The 24107-nt window shown below is 43.5% G+C and overlaps 1 protein-coding gene across 6 annotated transcripts in view; it reads left to right on the top strand.

Moving 5' to 3' along the window:
* The first annotated feature begins 1788 nt into the window (after positions 1 to 1788).
* BLZF1 (basic leucine zipper nuclear factor 1) overlaps positions 1789 to 24107 on the top strand; it is a 41799-nt gene continuing 19480 nt past the window's right edge. The window contains exons 1-6 of one of the 6 annotated variants that reach the window (XM_068269807.1): positions 1789 to 1949; positions 5014 to 5220; positions 11372 to 11533; positions 11668 to 11724; positions 11956 to 12019; positions 17694 to 18121. In XM_068269807.1, coding sequence (XP_068125908.1) covers positions 12013 to 12019; positions 17694 to 18121 — 435 coding nt within the window. In that variant the 5' untranslated portion in view covers positions 1789 to 1949; positions 5014 to 5220; positions 11372 to 11533; positions 11668 to 11724; positions 11956 to 12012. The remainder of the gene's footprint in view (positions 1950 to 5013; positions 5221 to 11371; positions 11534 to 11667; positions 11725 to 11955; positions 12020 to 17693; positions 18122 to 24107) is intronic. The other 5 variants (XM_068269809.1, XM_068269808.1, XM_068269810.1 and 2 more) reach the window with 5 other exon arrangements.

Genomic DNA, 24107 nt, shown 5'->3' on the forward strand with positions numbered 1-24107 from the left:
ATCAGCAGATCAGACAATCATCTGCAGATCTGAAAATCCATCCTGTTGGATCTGATCTGCAGATGAATGTCAGTTAAACAAGGTGTGTATGATGATCTGCAGATCTCATAGACTATGAATGCAATTTGCAGGAACGGATCTTTGGCAGGAACAGATCTTTTGCAGATACTGATCTTTTGTGTCTGTACAGCATCTGTGTGTGCAGCATCTTGCAAAGATTTTTTTTCTGATGGGGAGTTCAGCTCCATAGAAAAGACTGTGAAGGTATGGCTCTCATACTACATGGAAGGGGGTAAAATTAGTCTGTGATCTTTCATTTTCAAAAGCCTATGGTCTGATGTGTGTATGTGGCCTTAGAGGGATTTACAATCTAATGCTTACCATTGTCATTATGTCCCTAACAGGTGTAAGGCCACTATGGGGGACACCAATTAACTTATCTATATGTTTTGGAAAGTGGGAGGGAACTGAAGTGGGAGGAAACTGAAGTGGGAGGAAACTGAAAGCCCACACAAACACTGGGAGAGCATACAAACTCCATGTAGATAGTGTCCTGGCCCAGATTCTAAATGAGAACCTAGTGTTGAAATGCGACAATGCTGTGCACCATGTCTACGTGCCTTGATGAAAGAAATGTATATACATGAACAATATTTTTTTTGGCCAAGAAACACTTTATTTATACAACTTTCCTGGAGGTTCTAACAAAAATGTAAAGGTATTTTCCTCAGGAGTATTGTAAAATGAAGTGACATGTAATCCAAGCATATAGTTTAAATTAACGTATGAATGCATTGTGCGTATTTTACAGGAAAACCTACAATCACAATTTTACAAAGATGCGGAGCACAATAAAAAATAAAGTATTTGCAGATCTCATCAGGGCTATTTTATAGACAATTGGTTTTCTTTTACTGAGGCTATGTCTAGGGCATTATTTGCTACTACTTTTTATTGATTTCCCAGCACCATCGTTGCTTTTTATAATGACCAAATTGTATATGATGACCAAAGCTCCAGTTCTAAGCTGACCACACATCTCCTTTGTACAATCTTCTATGTGATGGAGTTTATAGCCCCATTTTTCTCTCTCTCCTCCCTTCACTCAATCTAACCGGTAGCCTCTCTACTTATTTGCTTACGTTGTAATAAAACAAGCGTAACTAAGGTATTTGGAATTGTAATTTCAGCGGCAGTAAAATACTGCTATGAGTTTAGCGTCACTCTACAAATGATATATAATATCCAATACTCAAACTATATTCTACAATTGATATAAATGTCCAATCCATATTCTATCACATCACTCACCATTTTGGATCCGTCTCCCGGTTCTCCAGCTGTCTGTCACCCAAACTCAGTTGCTAGCACACGCTACTAGCGTCTCCCTAGCAACAGGGCATGCAACGGAAAAGACGCTAACTCCGCCTACCTTACGCACATCCTGTCTCCAGAACTTTTCCGGTGTAATGTCAGATATTGCAGCCCCGCATGCGCAGTAGGAGCCTGCGCCCCATTACATTGTGAAGCCACGTGTGAAACGTCCTAAGTATCTCCGCTTCCGCACCACGTACACCCCCGAAATTTTCAGGGGAGGGAGGAGACCCCCACATCTAGCTCTGTGCCGAATTGCAGCCCCCGAGCCCCGCTGGTTCCCGAGACTGATTTCAGCAAACCTATCTCGGGAACTAGCGGGGCTAGGGGGCTGCAATTCGACACAGAGGTGGATCTGGGGATCCCCTCCCTCCCCTGAAAATTTCGGGAGTGTACGTGGTGCGGAAGCGGAGATATTTCAGCTAAATAATGTCTAACTTCCCACTGAGCATGCGCGATACTCAGTGAGGAAGGCTGCTTCCGGGCTGCAATATCTGACATTCCACCGGAATTCATGTAATGACGAAACAGGAAATCTCCGGAACATCATCATTAGGTACCCTTCTTGTGGACACGTAAGTTGTTTGTTTTTGTGTTTTACGTTAAGTATACAAAATAATAAATACAGTACAGTACAAAATGTTTTCTATGAACTAGTCGGGTTGTTCTAACACTGCTGTCACCTGTAGATTATGTGTTTATTTATTTTCGTGGTGTTGGAGGAACTGAAGTGTTTCGATTACTCTCCATATGAGGGAAAAGTTTGCTAGGTATCTTAATATAGACTAGGGCCTTTTTTTTTCAACAACTGAGGTGTAATGACCAGTGATACCAAATCCCATCCCAACGAAATGCTGTAAACGAAAAGCAGACACTAGAGCTAGTGCCAGTTCAGCATTGCCCTTTCATGCCTTAAAGTGAACCCGAGGTGAGAGTGGTATGGAGGCTGCCATATTTATTTCCTTTTAAAGTTAATTTGAGCTGAAAGCTTATCCTGTGTTTATACTTACCTGGGGCTTCCTCCTGTCCCAAGAGGTCAGTGAAGTCCCTTGCCATCCTTCTCGGCCCCTCAGTTCCTCTGCTGTCAGGCCAGCCAAGATCTTCAGCGCATGTGCGGCTCCGCCGCTTGCTGGCAGGAGCGCCCTGCGGACGCGCAGAAAGCTCCCAGGGGCAGGAGCTGAAGGAGCACAACTGACTGCAACTGGCCGGATTACTGGGCCAGATAGCGGCAGAATAGAACGGCCAAGGAGAACGGTGAGGGATTTCACAGAGCTCGTGGGGCAGGAGGAAGCCCCAGGTAAATATAAATACAGGATAAGCTTTCATCTCAGGTACACTTTAAGCAATAACAGATGCCTAGCTGTCCTCTTGATCCTCTGCCTCTAATACTTTTAGGGCCCGTTTCCACTAGCGCGAATCCGCATGCAGACAACGCATGTGGATTCCCATAAGCAATACAAGTGGATGGGACTGTTTCCACTTGTCAGTTTTCATTTGCGTTTTTCTGTGCAGGATTTTTCTGCACGGTAGACCCTGCAGAATTCGCCCGCGTGTGGAATGCAGGCGAATTGCAGGCAATGTATTTAATAGGGAAATCGCATGCGTTTTTTGCATGCGTTTTTTTCCCGCGATTTTGCATTGAAAGTAATGTAAATTGACACAGGCAGTGACATGGTTAAAATCGCATATACCCTGCCTATGCGAAATCGCGGCAAAAACGCATGCAGAATCGCATCCGCATGCGATTTTGTCAGCGGTGATATGCGGCGATTCCGCACCGCAATAGTGGAAACGGGCCCTTAGCCATTGACCCTGAACAAGCATATGCAGATCAGGTGTTCCTGACAATATTGTGAGAACTGACAGGATTACCTGCATGCTTGTTTCTGGTGTAATTCAGCCACTACTGCAGCCAAATAGATGAGCAGGGATGACTGGAAACTAGTATTGTTTAAAAGTAAATAAATATGGCAGCTTCCATATCACTCTCACCTCGGGTTCACTTTAAAGTAAACCTGTGAGAGGAAAAAAATACCTTAGTAGAAGTAAGTCTGAATGATCCAGAGGCTTCTCTGATCCTCCTCCGCCCCACCTGCTTGCTGGGTCCCTCTTCACTGATGGACTTCAGTCTATATGAGCACTAACGCACTGCGCAGGAGCCACTCGTGTAGAAGATAAAAGCCATGCATGAGCGGCACGTGCTCAGTGTGGGTGCTCGTGTACATGAATGGGAGCAAGGCCACAGTTTAAAAAAAGCCCTTTTTGAATATGTTCAGAGGTTCCCAGTGCTCGATTGGTTGGGTGAAATAGGATGGGGGGGAGTCTCTGGACTATCCAGAGGCTTTCCTCTACTGAGGGAAGTATCTATATTTTGCCTTTTTTTTTTCCTCTCGCGTGGAAAGGATAGGAGAATTTTTACTTACCTGGAGCTTCTTCAAACCCCCACTCAACTCCTGGGGTCTCATCTCGATCTGATTCATTTAGCCGGTATCAGCCCCAGTACAGTCCAGAGCTGAGCCATTTGTGGACTACTGCGCATGCGCGGCCCTCGCTACACGCCTTCTCGATTGAGCTCTCATAGCCAGGAGCACCCCGGGCATGCTCAGTTAGTCTAGACTTGTAAGTGTGCATGTGCAGAACGTTCCTTGTCACGGGAACAATGTCATGGAGGCACATTGTTCTGAGCAGTGCATGCACAGTAGCCCCTGAGTTGCAGACTTACATTTGGCTGCAGCAGCTCAACAGATCGGACATGGAGGACAACACTGGAGCTGACTGACTACAGTCCCAGGTTAGTAAAATTCTTATTGTCCCCTCCATCTCAGTTTTACTTTAAACCTCATACACACACCAGCTGGTTCTTTGGACAAGGCAGCCGGTCAGTTCTTCCTTAAATAGGCACTTGACTTGGTGCTCCCACTGCCTTCTGCTGGTCGTACTTCACATTCTCTACTGCCAGGGTGTGCATAACTATGTCAACTAGTGTTAATCTATGCACAACTCATAACATTGAAGATGTGCAAGAACTGCAGTTGTAATTGTAGATCTTGCATAAACAGTCAGGCACCTGGGTGGTAGGGTGGTAAGAGATTCTACACTACATGAAGTAGCAGCCCTGGTCAGTAAGACATGCAGAACGGTGTTGGACTAGACACCATCTTTTTAAATAGCTTCCACCTTTTGTTTGTTTTCTAATTCACCCACTTTTTTTTTTTTTTAAATTTCTCTTTCCTAAGTTTTGTGTTTTTTATTTTTTTTGTTTGTTTTTTCCTTTCTTTTTTTCCTATTCCATTTCCTATCCTAGATTTTATGTTACCTCTGTATTATCTAGTTGACTGCATAAGAGAACTCGCCTTTGGTGACCCTAGTTTGGCAGCCCCCTGTGAAAATTCTATTTACTACCCTGCTGAGGTCGAACTGCTGTTGTAGAGTCTCAGTTTTTGATTGTGCCAGAGGAGTACCAGACAAACCCGACAGGATGAACAGCAGCAGTGAGCTACCTCTCACCCAGTTTGCTCGCTATTGAACTCTCTAAAAGCATTTGGGGGCAGATGACCCCTTCCTATTTTTCTTTCCCCTAACAATGAGTCCTGAGTGCCTGGGAGCAGCCCTCATCTCCTCTTTCTGCATGTCTTTTAGGCTACGTTCTGCAGCCAAGCGCAGGGACAGCATTCTTTTAAGACCCATGGATTGCACCGACTCAGGACCCAGAGCAGAGGAAAGCTGAGACTCCGCTTTTCCAATGATGGTTTGATCTTGCCAGGAAAATACATTTAATTTCCAAATAAGAATGCCAAACTAGGGTCGCTGACAACAGGTTCTGTTTTGTGGTCAATGGATAAATAGGTGAGTACCGTTTTTATTTATGTTTTCAGGTAATTCACTTCAATTGCCATAGCTTTTTAAAAGAAGACTTTATTTTTAACGTTCTAATTTTCTTTCAATACATTTTTTTGTTAGAGTGCCCCCTTCCCACTCCTCCCTGGCATAAACATCACAGGAGTAAACAGTGAAAGGTGCATTTGAGCAGCCTTATTTTTACTACCTTTTGCATACTACCATTTTTATTATGACAAGGAACCTCTATGGTAGAGCTTCCCAACCTGCATACATTTGAAATCGGCGCAGGATACAGCCAATATATGGCTGATCCTGCTTCTGCACAAGTCCGGGCTGTTAATTACTATTCCCCCTCTAGGCTGCCATGGATAGTGGGGAATAATTGCTGGAGGCCGAATTATTTTGTTTTTTAAGCAACTTCGGCTCTGTCTTCTGACGGCGCCGACGTTACTCACTGAACACCGCTATAGATGTTATTCCTATTATTGTCTATGGTGGCGCCGGCTGCGCCCAAATCTATCAGCGCTGAAAAGCACTGCTCCATCCCAACCTGTCCTTGTGTACCACCAACAGTGCATGTTTTGTGGAAGTACACAGAGGTAGTTTAATCAGTTCTGCTGAGACACTAATTACCTCACCTGTGAATGTTTGTGGTTTTCTGAAAATCGTGTACTGTTGGTGGTACTTGAGGACAGGGTTGGGAAGCCCTGCTCTATGGCACACGTTTCTCCTCCTACTCCCCTATGTGTGTGCATGTCAATTGAACTGTTGCACTGCAGTCCCCACAAAAGTCCTGTGTTGCTTTATTCCATCAATACTTAAAGGATACCCGAAGTGACGTGTGACATGATGAGATAGACATGTGTATGTACAGTTCCTAGCACACAAATAACTATGCTGTGTTCCTTTTTTTTTTTTTTTCTCTGCCCGAAAGTGTTAAATGTCAGGTATGTAAGTGGCTGACTCAGTCCTGACTTGGTCAGGAAGTGACTACAGTGTGACCCTCACTGATAAGAAATTCCAACTATAAAACACTTTCCTAGCAGAAAATTGCTTCTGAGAGCAGCAAAGAGATAAAAAGGATCAATAGTTCATAGATTTTACCTCTGGCATACTTCAATGAATGGGTCCATTGAGCAAAAACAATAAAACAGTTAAAACTTTTTATCTCTTTCCTGCTCTCAGAAGCAATTAAAAAGCAGATTTAGACATAAAGTTAAACTGTAGAATATCTTAAAAAGTCATTTTAGGAGAAGGAAGATGGATACAATCATTCATTTCATTCGTTTATTTTCACTTCGGGTGTCCTTTAAAGCAGTAACCAACAAGTGTCTCAAAATCAGAGCATCCAAGAATGCAGAACTGTCATGTGAGAATGCTAAGGTACTTAACCACTTCAGGACCACAGTCTTTTCGCCCCTTAAAGAGAATCTGTATTGTTAAAATCGCACAAAAGTAAACATACCAGTGCGTTAGGGGACATCTCCTATTACCCTCTGTCACAATTTCGCCGCTCCTCGCCGCATTAAAAGTGGTTAAAAACAGTTTTAAAAAGTTTGTTTATAAACAAACAAAATGGCCACCAAAACAGGAAGTAGGTTGATGTACAGCATGTCCACACATAGAAAATACATCCATACACAAGCAGGCTGTATACACCCTTCCTTTTGAATCTTAAGAGATCATTGTGTGTTTCTTCCCCCCTGCAGTTCTCATGCACTGAAGTTTCAGGCTGCTTGTTTTTCTCCTGCAAACAGCTTTGCCCTTGTCTGTAATTCTTCAGTATGTGAAAGCCCAGCCAGCTTAGAGGACGATTTATCCAGCTTGTAAAAGATAAGAGAGAAGAGAGAAGCTGCTCTAATCTAAATAATACACAGGCAGTGTGCATAAAGGGTGAGTTCATAGCAGAACCACAACACTGAAGAACTTGGCAGCCTTCCAGACACAGGCCGACAAGTCTGACAGGGGAAAGATACATTGATTTATTACAGAGATAGTGATAGCAGAAAGTGCTGCAGTAAAGCAGAACACATTAGAATAGCTTTTGGAACTAGTAGGATGATAAAAAACAGGATGCAATTTTTGTTACGGAGTCTCTTTAAGGACCAGAGCCTTTTTCTCCATTCAGACCACTGCAGCTTTCACGGTTTAATGCTCGGTCATACAACCTACCACCTAAATGAATTTTACCTCCTTTTCTTGTCACTAATACAGCTTTCTTTTGATGCTATTTGATTGCTGCTGCGAGTTTTACTTTTTATTATATTCATCAAAAAAGACATGAATTTTGTCAAAAAAATGACTTTTTTAACTTTCTGTGCTGACATTTTTCAAATAAAGTAAAATTTCCTATACATTTGAGCGCGAAAGTTATTCTGCTACATGTCTTTGATAAAAAAAAAAACCATTCAGTGTATATTTATTGGATTGGGTAAAACTTATAGCGTTTACAAACTATGGTGCCAAAAGTGAATTTTCCCATTTTCAAGCATCTCTGACTTTTCTGCGCACCTGTCAGGTTTCATGAGGGGCTAAAATTCCAGGATAGTACAAATATCCCCCAAATGACCCCATTTTGGAAAGAAGACATCCCAAAGTATTCAGTGAGAGGCATGGTGAGTTCATAGAAGATTTTATTTTTTGTCACAAGTTAGCAGAAAATGACACTTTGTGACAACAACAACAAAAAAAAAAAAGTTTCCATTTCTTCTAACTTGCGAAAAAAAAAAATGAAATCTGCCACGGACTCACTATGCTCCTCTCTGAATACCTTGAAGTGTCTACTTTCCAAAATGGGGTCATTTGTGGGGTGTGTTCACTGTCCTGGCATTTTGGGGGGTGCCTAATTGTAAGCACCCCTGTAAAGCCTAAAGATGCTCATTGGACTTTGGGCCCCTTAGCGCAGTTAGGCTGCAAAAAAGTGCCACACATGTGGTATTGCCGTACTCAGGAAAAGTAGTATAATGTGTTTTGGGGTGTATTTTTACACATACCCATGCTGGGTGGGAGAAATATCTCCGTAAATGACAATTTTTTTATTTTTTTTACACACAATTGTCTATTTATAGAGATATTTCTCCCACTCAGCATGGGTATGTGGAAAAATACACCCCAAAACACATTATACTACTTCTCCTGAGTACGGCGATACCACATGTGTGGCACTTTTTTGCACCCTAACTGCGCTAAGGGGCCCAAAGTCCAATGAGTACCTTTAGGATTTCACAGGTCATTTTGAGAAATTTCGTTTCAAGACTACTCCTCACGGTTTAGGGCCCCTAAAATGCCAGGACAGTATAGGAACCCCACAAATTACCCCATTTTAGAAAGAAGACACCCCAAGGTATTCCATTAGGAGTATGGTGAGTTCATAGAAGATTTTTTTTTTTTGTCACAAGTTAGCGGAAATTGATGTTAATTGTTTTTTTTCACAAAGTGTCATTTTCCGCTAACTTGTGACAAAAAATAAAATCTTCTATGAACTCACCATACTCCTAACGGAATACCTTGGGGTGTCTTCTTTCTAAAATGGGGTCATTTGTGGGGTTCCTATACTGCCCTGGCATTTTAGGGGCCCTAAACCGTGAGGAGTAGTCTTGAAACCAAATGTCGCAAAATGACCTGTGAAATCCTAAAGGTACTCATTGGACTTTGGGCCCCTTAGCGCACTTAGGGTGCAAAAAAGTGCCACACATGTGGTACCGCCGTACTCAGGAGAAGTAGTATAATGTGTTTTGGGGTGTATTTTTACACATACAGATGCTGGGTGGGAGAAATATCTCTGTAAATGACAATTATTTGATTTTTTTTACACACAATTGTCCATTTACAGAGAGATTTCTCCCACCCAGCATGGGTATGTATAAAAATACACCGCAAAACACATTATACTACTTCTTCTGAGTACGGCGATACCACATGTGTGACACTTTTTTGCAACCTAGGTGCGCTAAGGGGCCTAACGTCCTATTCACAGGTCATTTTGAGGCATTTGGATTCTAGACTACTCCTCACGGTTTAGGGCCCCTAAAATGCCAGGGCAGTATAGGAACCCCACAAGTGACCCCATTTTAGAAAGAAGACACCCCAAGGTATTCCGTTAGGGGTATGGTGAGTTCATAGAAGATTTTATTTTTTGTCACAAGTTAGTGAAAAATGACACTTTGTGAAAAAAACAATAAAAATCCAATTTCCTCTAACTTTTGACAAAAAATAAAATATTCTATGAACTTATCATACACCTAACAGAATACCTTGGGGTGTCTTCTTTCTAAAATGGGGTCACTTGTGGGGTTCCTATACTGCCCTGGCATTTTACGGGCCCAAAACTGTGAGTAGTCTGGAAACCAAATTTCTCAAAATGACTGTTCAGGGGTATAAGCATCTGCAAATTTTGATGACAGGTGGTCTATGAGGGGGCAAATTTTGTGGAAGCGGTCATAAGCAGGGTGGCCTCTTAGATGACAGGATGTATTGGGCCTGATCTGATGGATAGGAGTGCTAGGGGGGTGACAGGAGGTGATTGATGGGTGTCTCAGGGGGCGGTTAGAGGGGAAAATAGATGCAATCAATGCACTGGGGACGTGATCGGAAGGGGGTCTGAGGGGGATCTGAGGGTTTGGCCGAGTGATCAGGAGCCCACACGGGGCAAATTAGGGCCTGATCTGATGGGTAGGTGTGCTAGGGGGTGACAGGAGGTGATTGATGGGTGTCTCAAGGTGTGATTAGAGGGGGGAAATAGATGCAAGCAATGCACTGGCGAGGTGATCAGGGCTGGGGTCTGAGGGCGTTCTGAGGTGTGGGCGGGTGATTGGGTGCCCGCAAGGGGCAGATTAGTGTCTAATCTGATGGGTAACAGTGACAGGTGGTGATAGGGGGTGATTGATGGGTAATTAGTGGGTGTTTAGAGGAGAGAAGATCTGCGGGCGATCTATTGGTGTGGGTGGGTGATCAGATTGCCCGCAAGGGGCAGGTTAGGGGCTGTTTGATGGGTGGCAGTGACAGGGGGTGATTGATGGGTGGCAGTGACAGGGGGTGATTGATGGGTGATCAGTGGGTTATTACAGGGAATAACAGATGTAAATATTGCACGGGCGAATTGATAAGGGGGGGTCTGAGGGCAATCTGAGCGTGTGGGCGGGTGATTGGGTGCCCGCAAGGGGCAGATTAGGGTCTAATCTGATGGGTAACAGTGACAGGTGGTGATAGGGGGTGATTGATGGGTAATTAGTGGGTGTTTAGAGGAGATAAGAGATGTAAACAATGGATTTGGGAGGTGATCTGATGTCGGATCTGCGGGCGATCTATTGGTGTGGGTGGGTGATCAGATTGCCCGCAAGGGGCAGGTTAGGGGCTGATTGATGGGTGGCAGTGACAGGGGGTGATTGACGGGTGATTGACAGGTGATTGACAGGTGATCAGGGGGGATAGATGCATACAGTACACGGGGGGGGGGGGGTCTGGGGAGAATCTGAGGGGTGGGGGGGGGTGATCAGGAGGGAGTAGGGGGCAGATTAGGGACTTAAAAATAAAATAGCGTTGACAGATAGTGACAGGGAGTGATTGATGGGTGATTAGGGGGGTGACTGGGTGCAAACAGTGGTCTGGGGGGTGGGCAGGGGGGGGTCTGAGGGGTGCTGTGGGCGATCAGGGGGCAGGGGAGGGGGAAATCAGTGTGCTTGGGTGCAGACTAGGGTGGCTGCAGCCTGCCCTGGTGGTCCCTCGGACACTGGGACCACCAGGGCAGGAGGCAGCCAGTATAATAGGCTTTGTATACATTACAAAGCCTATTATACTTGTTACATGCGGCGATCCGGGTGCTAGTAACCCGCCGGCGCTTCCGAACGGCCGGCGGGTTACAACGAACGGTGGGCGGAGCCAGTCCCCGGCGGCTGATCGCGTCACGAATGACGCGATCGCCGCACAGCCACTCCCGCAGCCGCCCCCGCCGATGGGCGTATTGCGGTCGTTTGGGCCCGGTCTTTGCCGCCGCCCATCGGCTGGGGGCGGTCGTTAAGTGGTTAAAGTGACTTGAGTACCAGATTTAAAAATAAATAAATAAAATGAAAGTACACATAAGGGAGGTTCGTAATGGTGAATGGTTTTTTTTTTTTTTTTTTTTGGGGGGGGGGGGGGGGGGATCATTACTTCCCAACAGTTTCTGGTGACATTTGTAATTCCCGGCGTTGTGGTGACAGCTCTGAACTTGCATCCATGGGCTACATCTCCTTGCATGCACGTGATACCATCAGGAACTACAGAGGCCAGCAAAAGCTGCAGGATGGGTAGGGAAGATGGCCAGATGAGAAACACCCCATATGTAAGTACTGATGTAGTTTGTGTTCCATATAGGCAAATAATACATTTGAGAACTGATGCCGGTATCGAGTGTAGCCAGACCCCACTGTAAGTTTCCATTTTAAGCATAATTAGGTGTCTTTTGTGTTTCTAAAGGGGATGGAGACAGTCATCTCTCGGGTACCTGAAGACTCTTAAAAAATACTGTTACAGGTGAGTTTCACCTGGAGTTTATGAAAAACATCTCTACTAATTAAAGTTCCACAAACATTTAATTGTTGTTGTCCACTCAGTTACATTTAGGGAAACTGCTAGCAATCTACAGAAACAAGCACAGTGTAAATACATTTAAAAAGCCAGCACTAATGTGATCTTTTTTTTTTTTAATATAGTAACTGTCTATAAATTTGACTTTGTTTCCTATTTAAATATGTTGCATTCTAGGCTCAAATTGCCGTTTATTGAAATCGTCCATCAGGGATTTAATTTCTTGGTGACACAATGACTAGTAAGTATAATTCCTTATTTGTGAGTGTGTGTATGTGTGCCTGGTTTTATTGAATTGCATTGAAAAATAGTTTCTTCTTTTGTGTTTTCTTCCCTTAGTTTATCTGTTTATCTCTGAGAAGAGATACTTTGTCAATGAGATGCTTATTTTTCTGGCGCGCATGCAATTTTAATTCGGATTAGGGCCTGTACACACATCCAATTTTTATCTGCAGATGACTGGCCAATTTTACCACTTCCTTGTAATATGAGAACATACCTACACAGTTTGTTCATTGTATTCAAACTCTGTTGGCCCTCATACTACATGGCAGTGGTAAAATTGGCCGGTCATCTGCAGATTAAAATTGAATGTGTGTACGGACCCTTAAGCCCCATCTACACGATATGATTCTTTGTACGATTCTATTTACGATCCAATTAAATCCGACATGTCCGATCGGGATTCAATTCAATTAGATTTGCCATTGCAGAACAATGGCAAATCGAATTGAATCGAAACCCGATCGGACATGTTGGATTTAATCGGATCGTAAATAGAATCGTAATCGAATCGTACAAAGAATCGTATCGTGTAGATGGGGCTTAACATGCAAATTGAAATAGGGCGAATCAAAAGTAATGCTCCATACAGACTCCATATGAAACTCAACCAAGGTGGTCAATAATGACCGCCTCTGAAAAGTCCAACATGTATACAGTAGCCCCTGACCTCTCTCGACCAATCAGCCAGCGATTCAACCTGATACATCATGTCAGTCCTGCGTCGCTCCCCCACATAGAAACAAAACACTGTAGGCTAGCGATGCGTCTGTCAGCCTCAGCCCTCCAATGTCGCCCATGGGTTCAGGTACCGATCTCTACCAAGAGACATGCATCTAGAGGAGGGCTGGGCAAATTGCGGGTCTTATCTGGCCAGTTGGTGTATTGAATCCGGCCCATTTCTGTTTGACACCCCATGTTAACATTGTATGTATCCCTATTTATTGTCTAGTGCTGCGTAATATGTTGGAGCTTTGTAAATACCATACATAATAATAAGGGATTCCTGAAATGAAATGATTAGATAAACATGTATGCACAGTCCCAGTCTTACTTAGAACTCGGCTGTGTTCCTGTTTTTGTTTTTATTTTCTCCACCTTTAGGGTTAAAGGATACCCGAAGTGACATGTGACATGATGAGATAGACATGTGTATGTACAGTGCCTAGCACACAAATAACTATGCTGTGTTCCTTTTTTATCTTTCTCTGCCTGAAAGAGTTAAATATCAGATATGTAAGTGGCTGACTCAGTCCTGACTCAGACAGGAAGTGACTACAATGTGACCCTCACCGATAAGAAATTCCCCTTTTTTTTATCTCTTTCCTGCTCTGAGAAGCCATTATCTGCTAGGAAAGTGTTTCATAGTTGGAATTTCTTATCAGTGAGGGTCACACTGTAGTCACTTCCTGTCTGGGTCAGGACTGAGTCAGCCACTTACATACCTGATATTTAACTCTTTCAGGCAGAGAAAGATAAAAAAGGAACATTGCATAGTTATGTGTGTGCCTGGTACTTTACATACACATGTCTATCTCATCAGGTCACATGTCACCTCGGGTATCCTTTAAAGAGACACTGTAATGAGAAAAACATCCCCTCGGGGATACTTACCTTGGGAGGGGAAAGCTTCAAGATCCTAATGAGGCTTCCCCCGTCTTCCTCTGTCCCACAGTGATAGTGCTACCATGGAATGGAGGAGGATGGGGTAAGCCTTGTTAGGGTCTTGAGGTAAGTACCCACCAGGGGGATGTCATTAAATTTTCAGATTCATTTCAAGATCCCAGGACTGTAAATGACAGGTTCTCTGCAGTCAGGCTGTAATGTAAAACCTTGTAAATGCTAGATTGGACTCTGCCAAGGTAGTTTTCAGGGGCCGTCTCAAGCCTTTCACTTCAGGGTTCTGATTTCAGGTAAACCAGAAAAAAACTTGCATCTTATTGAGCAGTTCTAGTCAAGAACAGGTAGCATAACTCAATGAAGACCAGGAAGACGTTTTAAAGTGCATGCTTATGCTAGATCAGGCTTTCTCAACAAGGGTTCCCTGAAACCCCAGGGTTCCTTGTGTACTCTTCGCCATCTTTGGGATTAATTAGCGGTTTCCCCCCATCATGGGAGAGTATGGTAGAGCACATTAAACAGGGGTACTGTAAGAAAAGCACCAGGATAGGGAGAATAAGTATAAGTATAATGAGTGTAATAGGGAGTAGTGAAATAAACAGCCTCACCTACTTTTAAAGGATACCACAGTCGAAAAAGAAGTTTGCAGCAGTGTGTGGGGGGTTAAAATTACATACCGTTAGCCAGTCCTGCCCCCTCCGTCTGCCGCCGTTAGTCTCCTATAAGTCCCGGTGCCCGGCGACTTGATTGACCCCCCACCCGGACATACTGCACCCTGTGCGCACAGTATGTCATCCCCTCTTCGCTTCTGGCCGGCGCATAGCGATCGGCTCAGAAGCACGTTCATTACTCTGCCTCCTCTGCGCTGCGTGTGCGCTCCATTACACTTAGCGTCACATGCTAATCATGTGACGCTAAGTGTAATGGAGCGCACATGCAGCGCAGAGGAGGCAGAGGAATTAACGTGCTTCTGAGCCGATCGCTATGCGCCGGCCAGAAGCGAAGAGGGGAGGACATACTGTGCGCACAGGGCGCAGTATGTCCGGGTGGGGGGTCAATCAAGTAGCCGGGCACCGGGACTTATAGGAGACTAACGGCGGCAGACGGAGGGGGCAGGACTGGCTAACGGTATGTAATTTTAACCCCCCCACACACTGCTACAAACTTCTTTTTCGACTGTGGTATCCTTTAAAGACCATGCCCCCTGCAAAATACATGCAGGGGTTCCTTGAGATCAAAAAGTTATTTGCAGGGTTCCTCCAGGGTAAAAAGTTTGAGAAAGGCTTTGCTAGACTGTAGTTCTGCTATGCTGATAATCAATATAATTGCTGTGAGAATTTTCTTTCTTTAATTTGAGTTTTACTGGTAGAGACTGCCTTTACCTAGAGCTTAGTCAACTTTAAGGGACTTACTTGCTGCAAGATGACAGACAAGCACCCTATTGCTAGTCACCCTATTGCATGGCACCGCCATGTAGGATACAAAACGCATGTCTAAGCAATGCAGAGGCTGTTTTTGCAAAGGTGAATATTTGTATTAAAAGTTTGAATATCTGGGCCACAGAGGATTAATCTACATCACCATATCAGATGTTAGAACCCCTTCTTCATTACATACTGCTCAACTACTAGGATCTTTTTGTACAGAATTGCTCACTCAGTAGATGAGACAGTTGGATAGACTTATTAAAACCAATGCAAAGAGAATTGTGATATAATATACTTTTTAAATGCTAATGTATAGTGCCTTTAATAGTCTCTTTTAAAGGAGAACTGAAGTGAGAAGAATATGGTGGCTGCCATATTTATTTATTTATTTCTAAACAAAACCAGTTGCCTGGCAGCCCAGCTGATCTATTTGGCTGCAGTAGTGTCTGAATAACCCCAGAAACGAGCATATACCTGATCTTCTGCATGCTTGTTTAGGGTCTATGGCTAAAAATTTTAGAAGCAGAAGATCAGCAGGATAGCTATGTAACTGGTATTGCTTAAAGGAAACCAGTGCTGACGTAAACTTAAAGTTTTATACATACCTGGAGCTTTCTCCAGCCTCATCCACACAGATTGCTCCCACGCCGCTGTGTTCCGCCTTCTCTTGCGCCGGTACCGGGTCCCGTTGTTTCAGCCAGTCTGACACAAGTGAAGTGCTGCTGGAGAGATATGTAGAGGGCGCACTTTTCTTGCGCAGACTGGCCGCGACTGGAGGAAGGTACGGGACTAGGTACCGGCGGAGGATGGCGGCGTGGAAGCGATCTGTGTGGATGGGGATGGAGGAAGCCCCAGGTATGTATGAAACTTTTAGTTTGTTAGCTCTCGTACACTTTAAAAGGGAATAAATATGGCAGCTTCCATATTCCTCTTGCTTCCGTTGTCCTTTAAAGTGAGTCTGAAGAGACTGCTCTCTGCTGCTGGGGGGAGGGAGGTGGCGGCTTTGGAAGTATTCGGGAGCCCGACTGAGGAACTTGCTGATGAATAGGCCATCCACATTTCTTAGCCAGTATGATCCAGCTATGTAAGATCTGTGTTGGTACAGGTAATTCTAAATATGCGTCTGACTGTTACATATTATAATCTGCTTCATGAGTACTTTTTATGAATTTCTTAATAAAGGATTATTGTTTTAACAATACACATAAAACTTTCCTGGCATCTGTGCACTAGTTATTATTATTATTCACTTCTATAAAACACTGTTTTTGGTGAGGTGCACACCTACAATCCGTCGCCCCTAGAGACAGATAATTCATTCTTTGCTCAAATGAACCCAGGCTTCTTCCCTCCCATGAATCCTTGGCTGGGAGGTTTTATTGTTTTAATAAATACATCCTGAGGTTAATTTTTTCAACTGCTTTTGAAAAGGGGGAACCTAGAAGTGCTACTGGCACATAGGTACCTCATTAATACTTGTAGAGACAGGAAAGCCCATGGGGCCTTGCCCACACTCATCAAGCAGTAATATTGAAGTCAGCTCACACACCCCAAAGCAGTTGTTGAGTAGTTACCCAAAAGCAGGGTCTGTCTTAGAACAAAGGAATCACAAGTTCGGAGCTTCCAGTGTGGCCCACTTAATTACGCACAATGTAGTGTGCATCTACACTCCTTAGTTACTTTTTGTTAAGATGACCTGGGCTTAGGGCTCTGTTACATGAGTGACTTTAACTGTGGCAAGTTACTGCATATGTTATTAAAGGACCTCTGTAGTAAAAATCTTAACATTTAAAATATATGTAAACCTAGACAAATAAGAAGTACATTTCTTCCAGAGTAAAATGAGCCATAAATTATTTTTCTCCTATGTTGCTGTCACTTACAGTAAGTAGTAGAAATCTGACGTTACCGACAGATTTTGGACTAGCCCATCTTCTTATGGGGGGTGACCAAGTACGTAAACACAAAAATAAACAACAAGTGTTAGCGCCAAGGCAGAAGGTGACCACAGCCGAGAAGGACAATGTCCAAAAGTTCACACAAGCAATGAATATATAAAATCGGCGCAGGTCTATAGTAATACAACTTTCATCATTTTCTGGTATACAGGATCTTCGAACACAAAGGTAAATACGCAAGGCTTACCAGATTCCAACAACCCACATTATAAGGTTGTAAACGAGTTTGATAGATGGTCCGTAGAACTTTCAAATGGTGTCGTTTCACCAGCGATGTTGCACACCACAGATTCCTTCTGAATATAGTAGATATCCTGAGGTCGCAGAGACTCGCCAAAGGGGAGTCCAGTAGGATAGTGACATGAAAGAGATGTACGGCACATCTAAGTGTAAACTGTCTTTATTACATAACAAGTAAAACAATTTAAAAACAAGGATAAAAGAAAAACTCACATATGGGGCCCGTGCACTGGGAACCCCGAAAAAGTAGCGCGCACAAAATGGTCAATAGAAGACCTCAAATAAAATGGTGCCGCCTGTCGCCTTCCCTGAGATTCCCTGTCATTACAACAACCTGTTTTCTTAATTTTTGATGGTGATAAATATTCTTTGTGTCTGTTTGTTTTAGCAATGGCAGCTTCTCCACCTATTCGCGGGACAGGTGATGGCATGGAAACAGAGGAGCCTTTGAAATCTGTAGAAGTAAACACTCCACACACAAAAGTAGTTCATAGCCCAAAAAGGAAAATTTCACCAACTTCGTCAATAAGCCCTGGAGTCCTACACTTGGGTAAAATTCAAACGGATAAAGCAGTGGAAATTGAAGCAATCAGGATTGTGGTTCCAAAAGCTGCAATCACCCACACAGTGCTCACCAAACATGCTAAAACTCAGGAGCCCAATGGACACAGTAAAGTAGACAATAGTGACTGCATGACTGATCCATGGAAGCAGCTGAGTGAAATGAAAAGTACTTTGGAAAAACTAAAAAACTCAGAGAAACGGCTGCTTCAAGATAAAGAAGGTCTTTGTAATCAGCTTAAAGTGCAGACTGAGGTAAGAAGTGATAAGTTATAGAGTTGCATAGTTATTTGGGTTGAAAAAAGACATACGTCGTTTGAGTTCAACCAGAAAACAAAGTACAACACCAGCCTGCTCCCTCACATATCCCTGTTGATCCAGAGGAAGGTGAAACCTTACAAGGCATGGTCCAATTAGCCCCAAAAGGGAGAAAATTCCTTCCCGACTCCAGGTGGCAATCAGATAAAATCCCTGGATCAACACTACTGGGCATTACCTAGCAATTATAGCCACGGATATCTTTCAACACAAGGAAAGCATCTAAGCCCCCTTTAAATGCAGTTATAGAATGTGCCATAACTACTTCCTGTGGCAATGCATTCCACATCTTAATCACTCTTACTGTAAATAACCCTTTCCTAAATAAATGGCTAAAACGTTTTTCCTCCTTGCGCAGATCATGTCCTCTAGTCCTTTGTGAAGGCCTAGGGACAAAAAGCTCATCCGCCAAGCTTTTATATTGCCCTCTGATGTATTTATACATGTTAATTAGATCCCTTCTGAGGCGTCTTTTTTTTCTCTAGACTAAATAAACCCAGTTTATCTAACCTTACTTCGTAAGTGAGCCCTTCCATCCCTCATATTAATTTTGTTGCTCGTCTCTGCACCTTCTCTAAAACTGCAATATCTTTTCTGTAATGTGCCCAGAACTGAATTCCATATTCCAGATGTGGCCTTACTAGAGAGTTAAACAGGGGCAGTATTATTCAAGCATCTTGAGTTTTTATTTCCCTTTTAATGCATCCCAAAATTTTATGAGCTTTAGCTGCAGCGGCTTGGCATTGAATACGATTATTTAACTTGTTGTCGATGAGTACTCCTGAGTCCTTCTCCAAGTTTGATGTCCCCAACTGTATCCCATTTATTTTGTATGGTGCTAGACCATTGGTACGATCAAAATGCATGACTTCACATTTTTTCAACATTGAATTTCATCTGCCATTTATGTGCCCATATAGCCATCCTATTCAGATCCTGTTGCAATATGTCACTATCTTCCTGAGAGTTGATGATTCTGCACAATTTTGTATCATCTGCAAAAATAGCAACATTGCTTTGTACTGCATCTAGATCATCAATAAATATATTGAAGAGCACTGGACCCAGTACAGACCCCTGTGGGACCCCACTGCTAACAGCCACCCATTTTTAGTATGATCCATTGACCACCACTCTGTTTTCTGTCCATTAGCCAGTTCCCTATCCATGCACACAGACTCTTCCCCAGTCCTTGCATCCTCAACTTTTGCACCAGACTTTTGTGGGGAACAGTGTCGAAGGCCTTTGCAAAGTCCAAGTATATCACATCTACAGCATTCCCAATATCACAATAAACACTGGCGTAACAGATGAGAGTTATCCCTCTTGCTCTATTGCACATTAATAAAACTGGTATATACAGCACACCAAAGATACTGCTCACGTTATTAACCCCCAGAAACCCTTATAGTCTGCAGTGATTGAAAAAGCGACTTGAGTCAAAAAATGAAAAGTTAACTACAAAATAAAAAATGTGTCAGAAAGGTTAGCCCCCTGGCTAACCTTAACCATCCCCCCTTGCTAATCCACCAACATTTTTTTTAAGATACTTTTTGGGCCCTGCAGACGCCCAAACTTCCCCTGATAGCGGTCACCCAAATCTCCCTGATTGCCTGTCGCTAGCTAAGTAATGTTACATAAAGGCTATATCATTCCCTAGTGGCAGGAAAAAAGTGATACAAATCCTTAACATGTAAATTTGAAAAACATCAAAATCTCAAATTACAAAAATAAACCATCTCAGCAACCATCACACATTAACCACTTCAGGATTCTGCGTACGCTTAAGTACGCCCCTGAATCCTAAAGTGGATTCCATGGAAACGGCCGCTCGTACGAGCGGCCGTTCCATGTCAGTTCACGGAGGGTGTCTCGATGAACACCCTGCGAGCCGCCGATCGCGGCTTGCAGGGTAAATGTAAACACGCAGGGGAAGATCTTCCTCGGTGTTTACATATATATACGGCGCTACTGCGCAGCAGCGCCGTAGAGGAGATCGGCGATCCCCGGCCTCTGATTGGCCGGGGATCGCCGGCATCTGATAGGCTAAAGCCTATCCCATCAGGCGCAGGCTTTGAAGAGCCCCCCCCACAAGTGCAAGCAGCCGGTGGCGATCAGACACCCCCCCCCCCCCCAGCAGGACATCCCCCTAGTGGGGAAAAAAGGGGGGAAGTCTGATCGCTCTGGCTGCTATCTGATCGGTGCTGTGGGCTGGAGAGCCCACGCAGCACCGATCAGAAAAATACCCCCCGGCACAGAAGTGGTTAAAATATAGTGCATACATGCGTGGTATGCAAACACACACACACAATATTAGTTCACACTCGCTAATCAGTACTCCAAATACATATCCTCTCATGCAACATAATAATTTTAGTGTGTTTGTGTGTTTTCTTATTATCTAATAAAACATATACAATAAAGGAAATGGCCCTCCTAACCTGGCGGATCACAATCTTCACCAGGAGCATCAGACCAAACCGGATAATCTGCTAGGCGCAACTAATCTGTTATATATATATATATATATATATATATATATATATATATATATATATATATATATATATATATATATATATATATATATATATATATATATATATATTCAGTGGTGTGAAAAACTATTTGCCCCCTTCCTGATTTCTTATTCTTTTGCATGTTTGTCACACTGAAATGTTTCTGCTCATCAAAAACCGTTAACTATTAGTCAAAGATAACATAATTGAACACAAAATGCAGTTTTAAATGATGGTTTTTATTATTTAGTGAGAAAAAAAAACTCAAAACCTACATGGCCCTGTGTGAAAAAGAAATTTCCCCCTGAACCTAATAACTGGTTGGGCCACCCTTAGCAGCAATAACTGCAATCAAGCGTTTGCGATAACTTGCAACGAGTCTTTTACAGCGCTCTGGAGAAATTTTGGCCCACTCATCTTTGCAGAATTGTTGTAATTCAGCTTTATTTGAGGGTTTTCTAGCATGAACCGCCTTTTTAAGGTCCTGCCACAACATCTCAATAAAATTCAGGTCAGGACGTTGACTAGGCCACTCCAAAGTCTTCATTTTGTTTTTCTTCAGCCATTCAGAGGTGGATTTGCTGGCGTGTTTTGGGTCATTGTCCGGCTGCAGCACCCAAGATCGCTTCAGCTTGAGTTGACGAACAGATGGCCGGACATTCTCCTTCAGGATTTTTTGGTAGACAGTAGAATTCATGGTTCCATCTATCACAGCAAGCCTTCCAGGTCCTGAAGCAGCAAAACAACCCCAGACCATCACACTACCACCACAATATTTTACTGTTGGTATGATGTTCTTTTGCTGAAATGCTGTGTTACTTCTACGCCAGATGTAACGGGACACGCACCTTACAAAAAGTTAAAACTTTTGTCTCATCGGTCCACAAGGTATTTTCCCAAAAGTCTTGGCAATCATTGAGATGTTTTTTTTTAGCAAAATTGAGACGAACCTTAATGTTCTTTTTGCTTAAAAGTGGTTTGTGCCTTGCAAATCTGCCATGCAGGCAGTTTTTACCCAGTCTCTTTCTTATGGTGGAGTCGTGAACACTTACCTTAATTGAGGCAAGTGAGGCCTGCAGTTCTTTAGATGTTGTCCTGGGGTGTTTTGTGGCCTCTCGGATGAGTTTTCTCTGCGCTCTTGGGGTAATTCTGGTCGGCCGGCCACTCCTGGGAAGGTTCATCACTGTTTCATGTTTTTGCCATTTGTGGATAATGGCTCTCACTGTGGTTCGCTGGAGTCCCAAAGCTTTAGAAATGGCTTTCTAACCTTTACCAGACTGATAGATCTCAATTACAGTACTTTTGTTCTCATTTGTTCCTGAATTTTTTTGGATCTTGGCATGATGTCTAGCTTTTGAGGTGCTTTTGGTCTACTTCTCTGTGTCAGATAGCTTCTACTTAAGTGATTTCTTGATTGAAACAGGTGTGGCAGTAATCAGGCCTGGGAGTGACTATAGAAATTGAACTCAGGTGTGATAAACCAGTTATTTTTTAACAGGGGGGGGGGGGGGGGCAATCACTTTTTCACACAGGGCCATGTAGATTTGGATTACTAAGTAGTCGAGGTGACTAAACCTCTTGGATCTGCATATCAGTGCATGCTGTAGCATCTCTTTCTTGTGGGCTAATAGTCCACCATAAATTATATGCAACTTTTACTAGCACTGCACTCAAATACACAACCAGTCTCAAGTGCTAGATAAATTTAAATAAAAGGTCTCACGTGTACTTTTAAAGTATAAACAATATCTTTATTATGAGTTAACTTAGGGAATTAAAAAACTAGGGTCAGGGATAATGGGGGGAAGGAAAACAGATAAAAACAGTAGAAATATAGCGGAGCTATTTAAATTCCACTTTGCTGGCCAGCCTCATACTTCAACCTCCATTCATACATGCATACGCCACAAACATACAGTTTGTTAACAAATTTGATCTGAGGTGGTACCACCTGGGTAGTTCATTGTGTTAGTATAGCAGAAAAGGATCCTCTAGTTAGCTTTTGGCAGTCAGAAAACCGTTAGTTTGGTTGGGCTGCTTGTTCCTAATAGTATATTGTTAGTCCAGTTTAGCCATAGTAAGCAGATGTTAGTGCACAATAAGTTTATAGCCAGAAGTAGCAGCAAGAAGTTCTCTTATCTATTGTGTATAGGCAGGCAGCTATAACAGTTCCATATTGCACTATAGAGGCATCATATCTGTGTCTCACCACTCCCCGGGTTCAGGTCATCTCAGACGGCTGCAAACAACAATTCCTGTAAGGAAGATTAGCGCCGAGGGCGGTGTGCGGACCCTTTCACAGCTGGCGTCCCAGCTTAATCCTCCGTCGGGTCTCCGCTAGCACCTTTCCTCCTCGCTCGGCGTCTTCCGCGTTGCTGGCGTTCTTGCGCAGTATGTGGCTTTTCCAGGCCTGGCCAAGCGTGGCGTAGCTCCGCCCACCGACGCGTTTCACGCCACTTAGGGCGTTTCTTCAGGGTGTGACGTCACCCCTCCTTTGACGCTTCTCTTATACTTAGTGCTGTCCACTCCCCTCTCCATTTTGATAGGGCCAGAAGTCTATTTCGTTTTATACATTTAGTTTACACTGCGAGGCCAAACCATTCTTGAAGCTGCCATTAGATGGCAATGCAGCAATAGAAAGGAGGGTTTAGCAGCAGCTATTTATAGGTTTTTCGTCCCTAAATCGGGACAATAGCGTTTCTTCTTTATGGAACTAACCTAGAAGTAGTGACAAACCAACGTATGAGGGGGAGGGAGAGAGAGCGAGAGGAGGAACCAAGAGGACAACAAAAGGGGGGGAAATCTATAATACCCCACATGTCAATCAGCATCATACTGACACACCATGCAGACCTCATTTTCTCGGCAAAAGAGGAGACAGCTATCTATACGCCTCTAAACGCAAAAATGCCTTCAAGTCCAGCTCCCTATTGAGGCCATGCGGATACAAAGTTCTCAGCTTATATATCCACATGGCCTCCTTACAATAGAGCAAATCATCAAAGTCACCCCTTCGGGCCGACACATTGAGTTTGTATATTCCCTTGACAGTTGTACCTTCTAAGCTCCCTCCATGTACCTCAGCATAGTGTGCTGCTAGTTGGCTCTTTTCCTCATCGCCCTCCTCAATATGACGTAAGTGCTCAAGGACCCTTTCCTTGAGCATTCTTTTAGTTTTGCCTACATATTTGAGTTTGCAGGGACACTCAATCATATATATTACCCTTCTAGTTTGGCAATCTATATGGGATCTTATTTCGAAAGTTTTGGTTTCAGAGCTATTAGTAAATGTTTTATTGTCAGGCAGTTTTTACCCAGTCTCTTTCTTATGGTGGAGTCGTGAACACTTACCTTAATTGAGGCAAGTGAGGCCTGCAGTTCTTTAGATGTTGTCCTGGGGTGTT

This window comes from Hyperolius riggenbachi, chromosome 2 (assembly GCF_040937935.1).
Source record: "Hyperolius riggenbachi isolate aHypRig1 chromosome 2, aHypRig1.pri, whole genome shotgun sequence".
Taxonomy (NCBI): Eukaryota; Metazoa; Chordata; class Amphibia; order Anura; family Hyperoliidae; genus Hyperolius; species Hyperolius riggenbachi.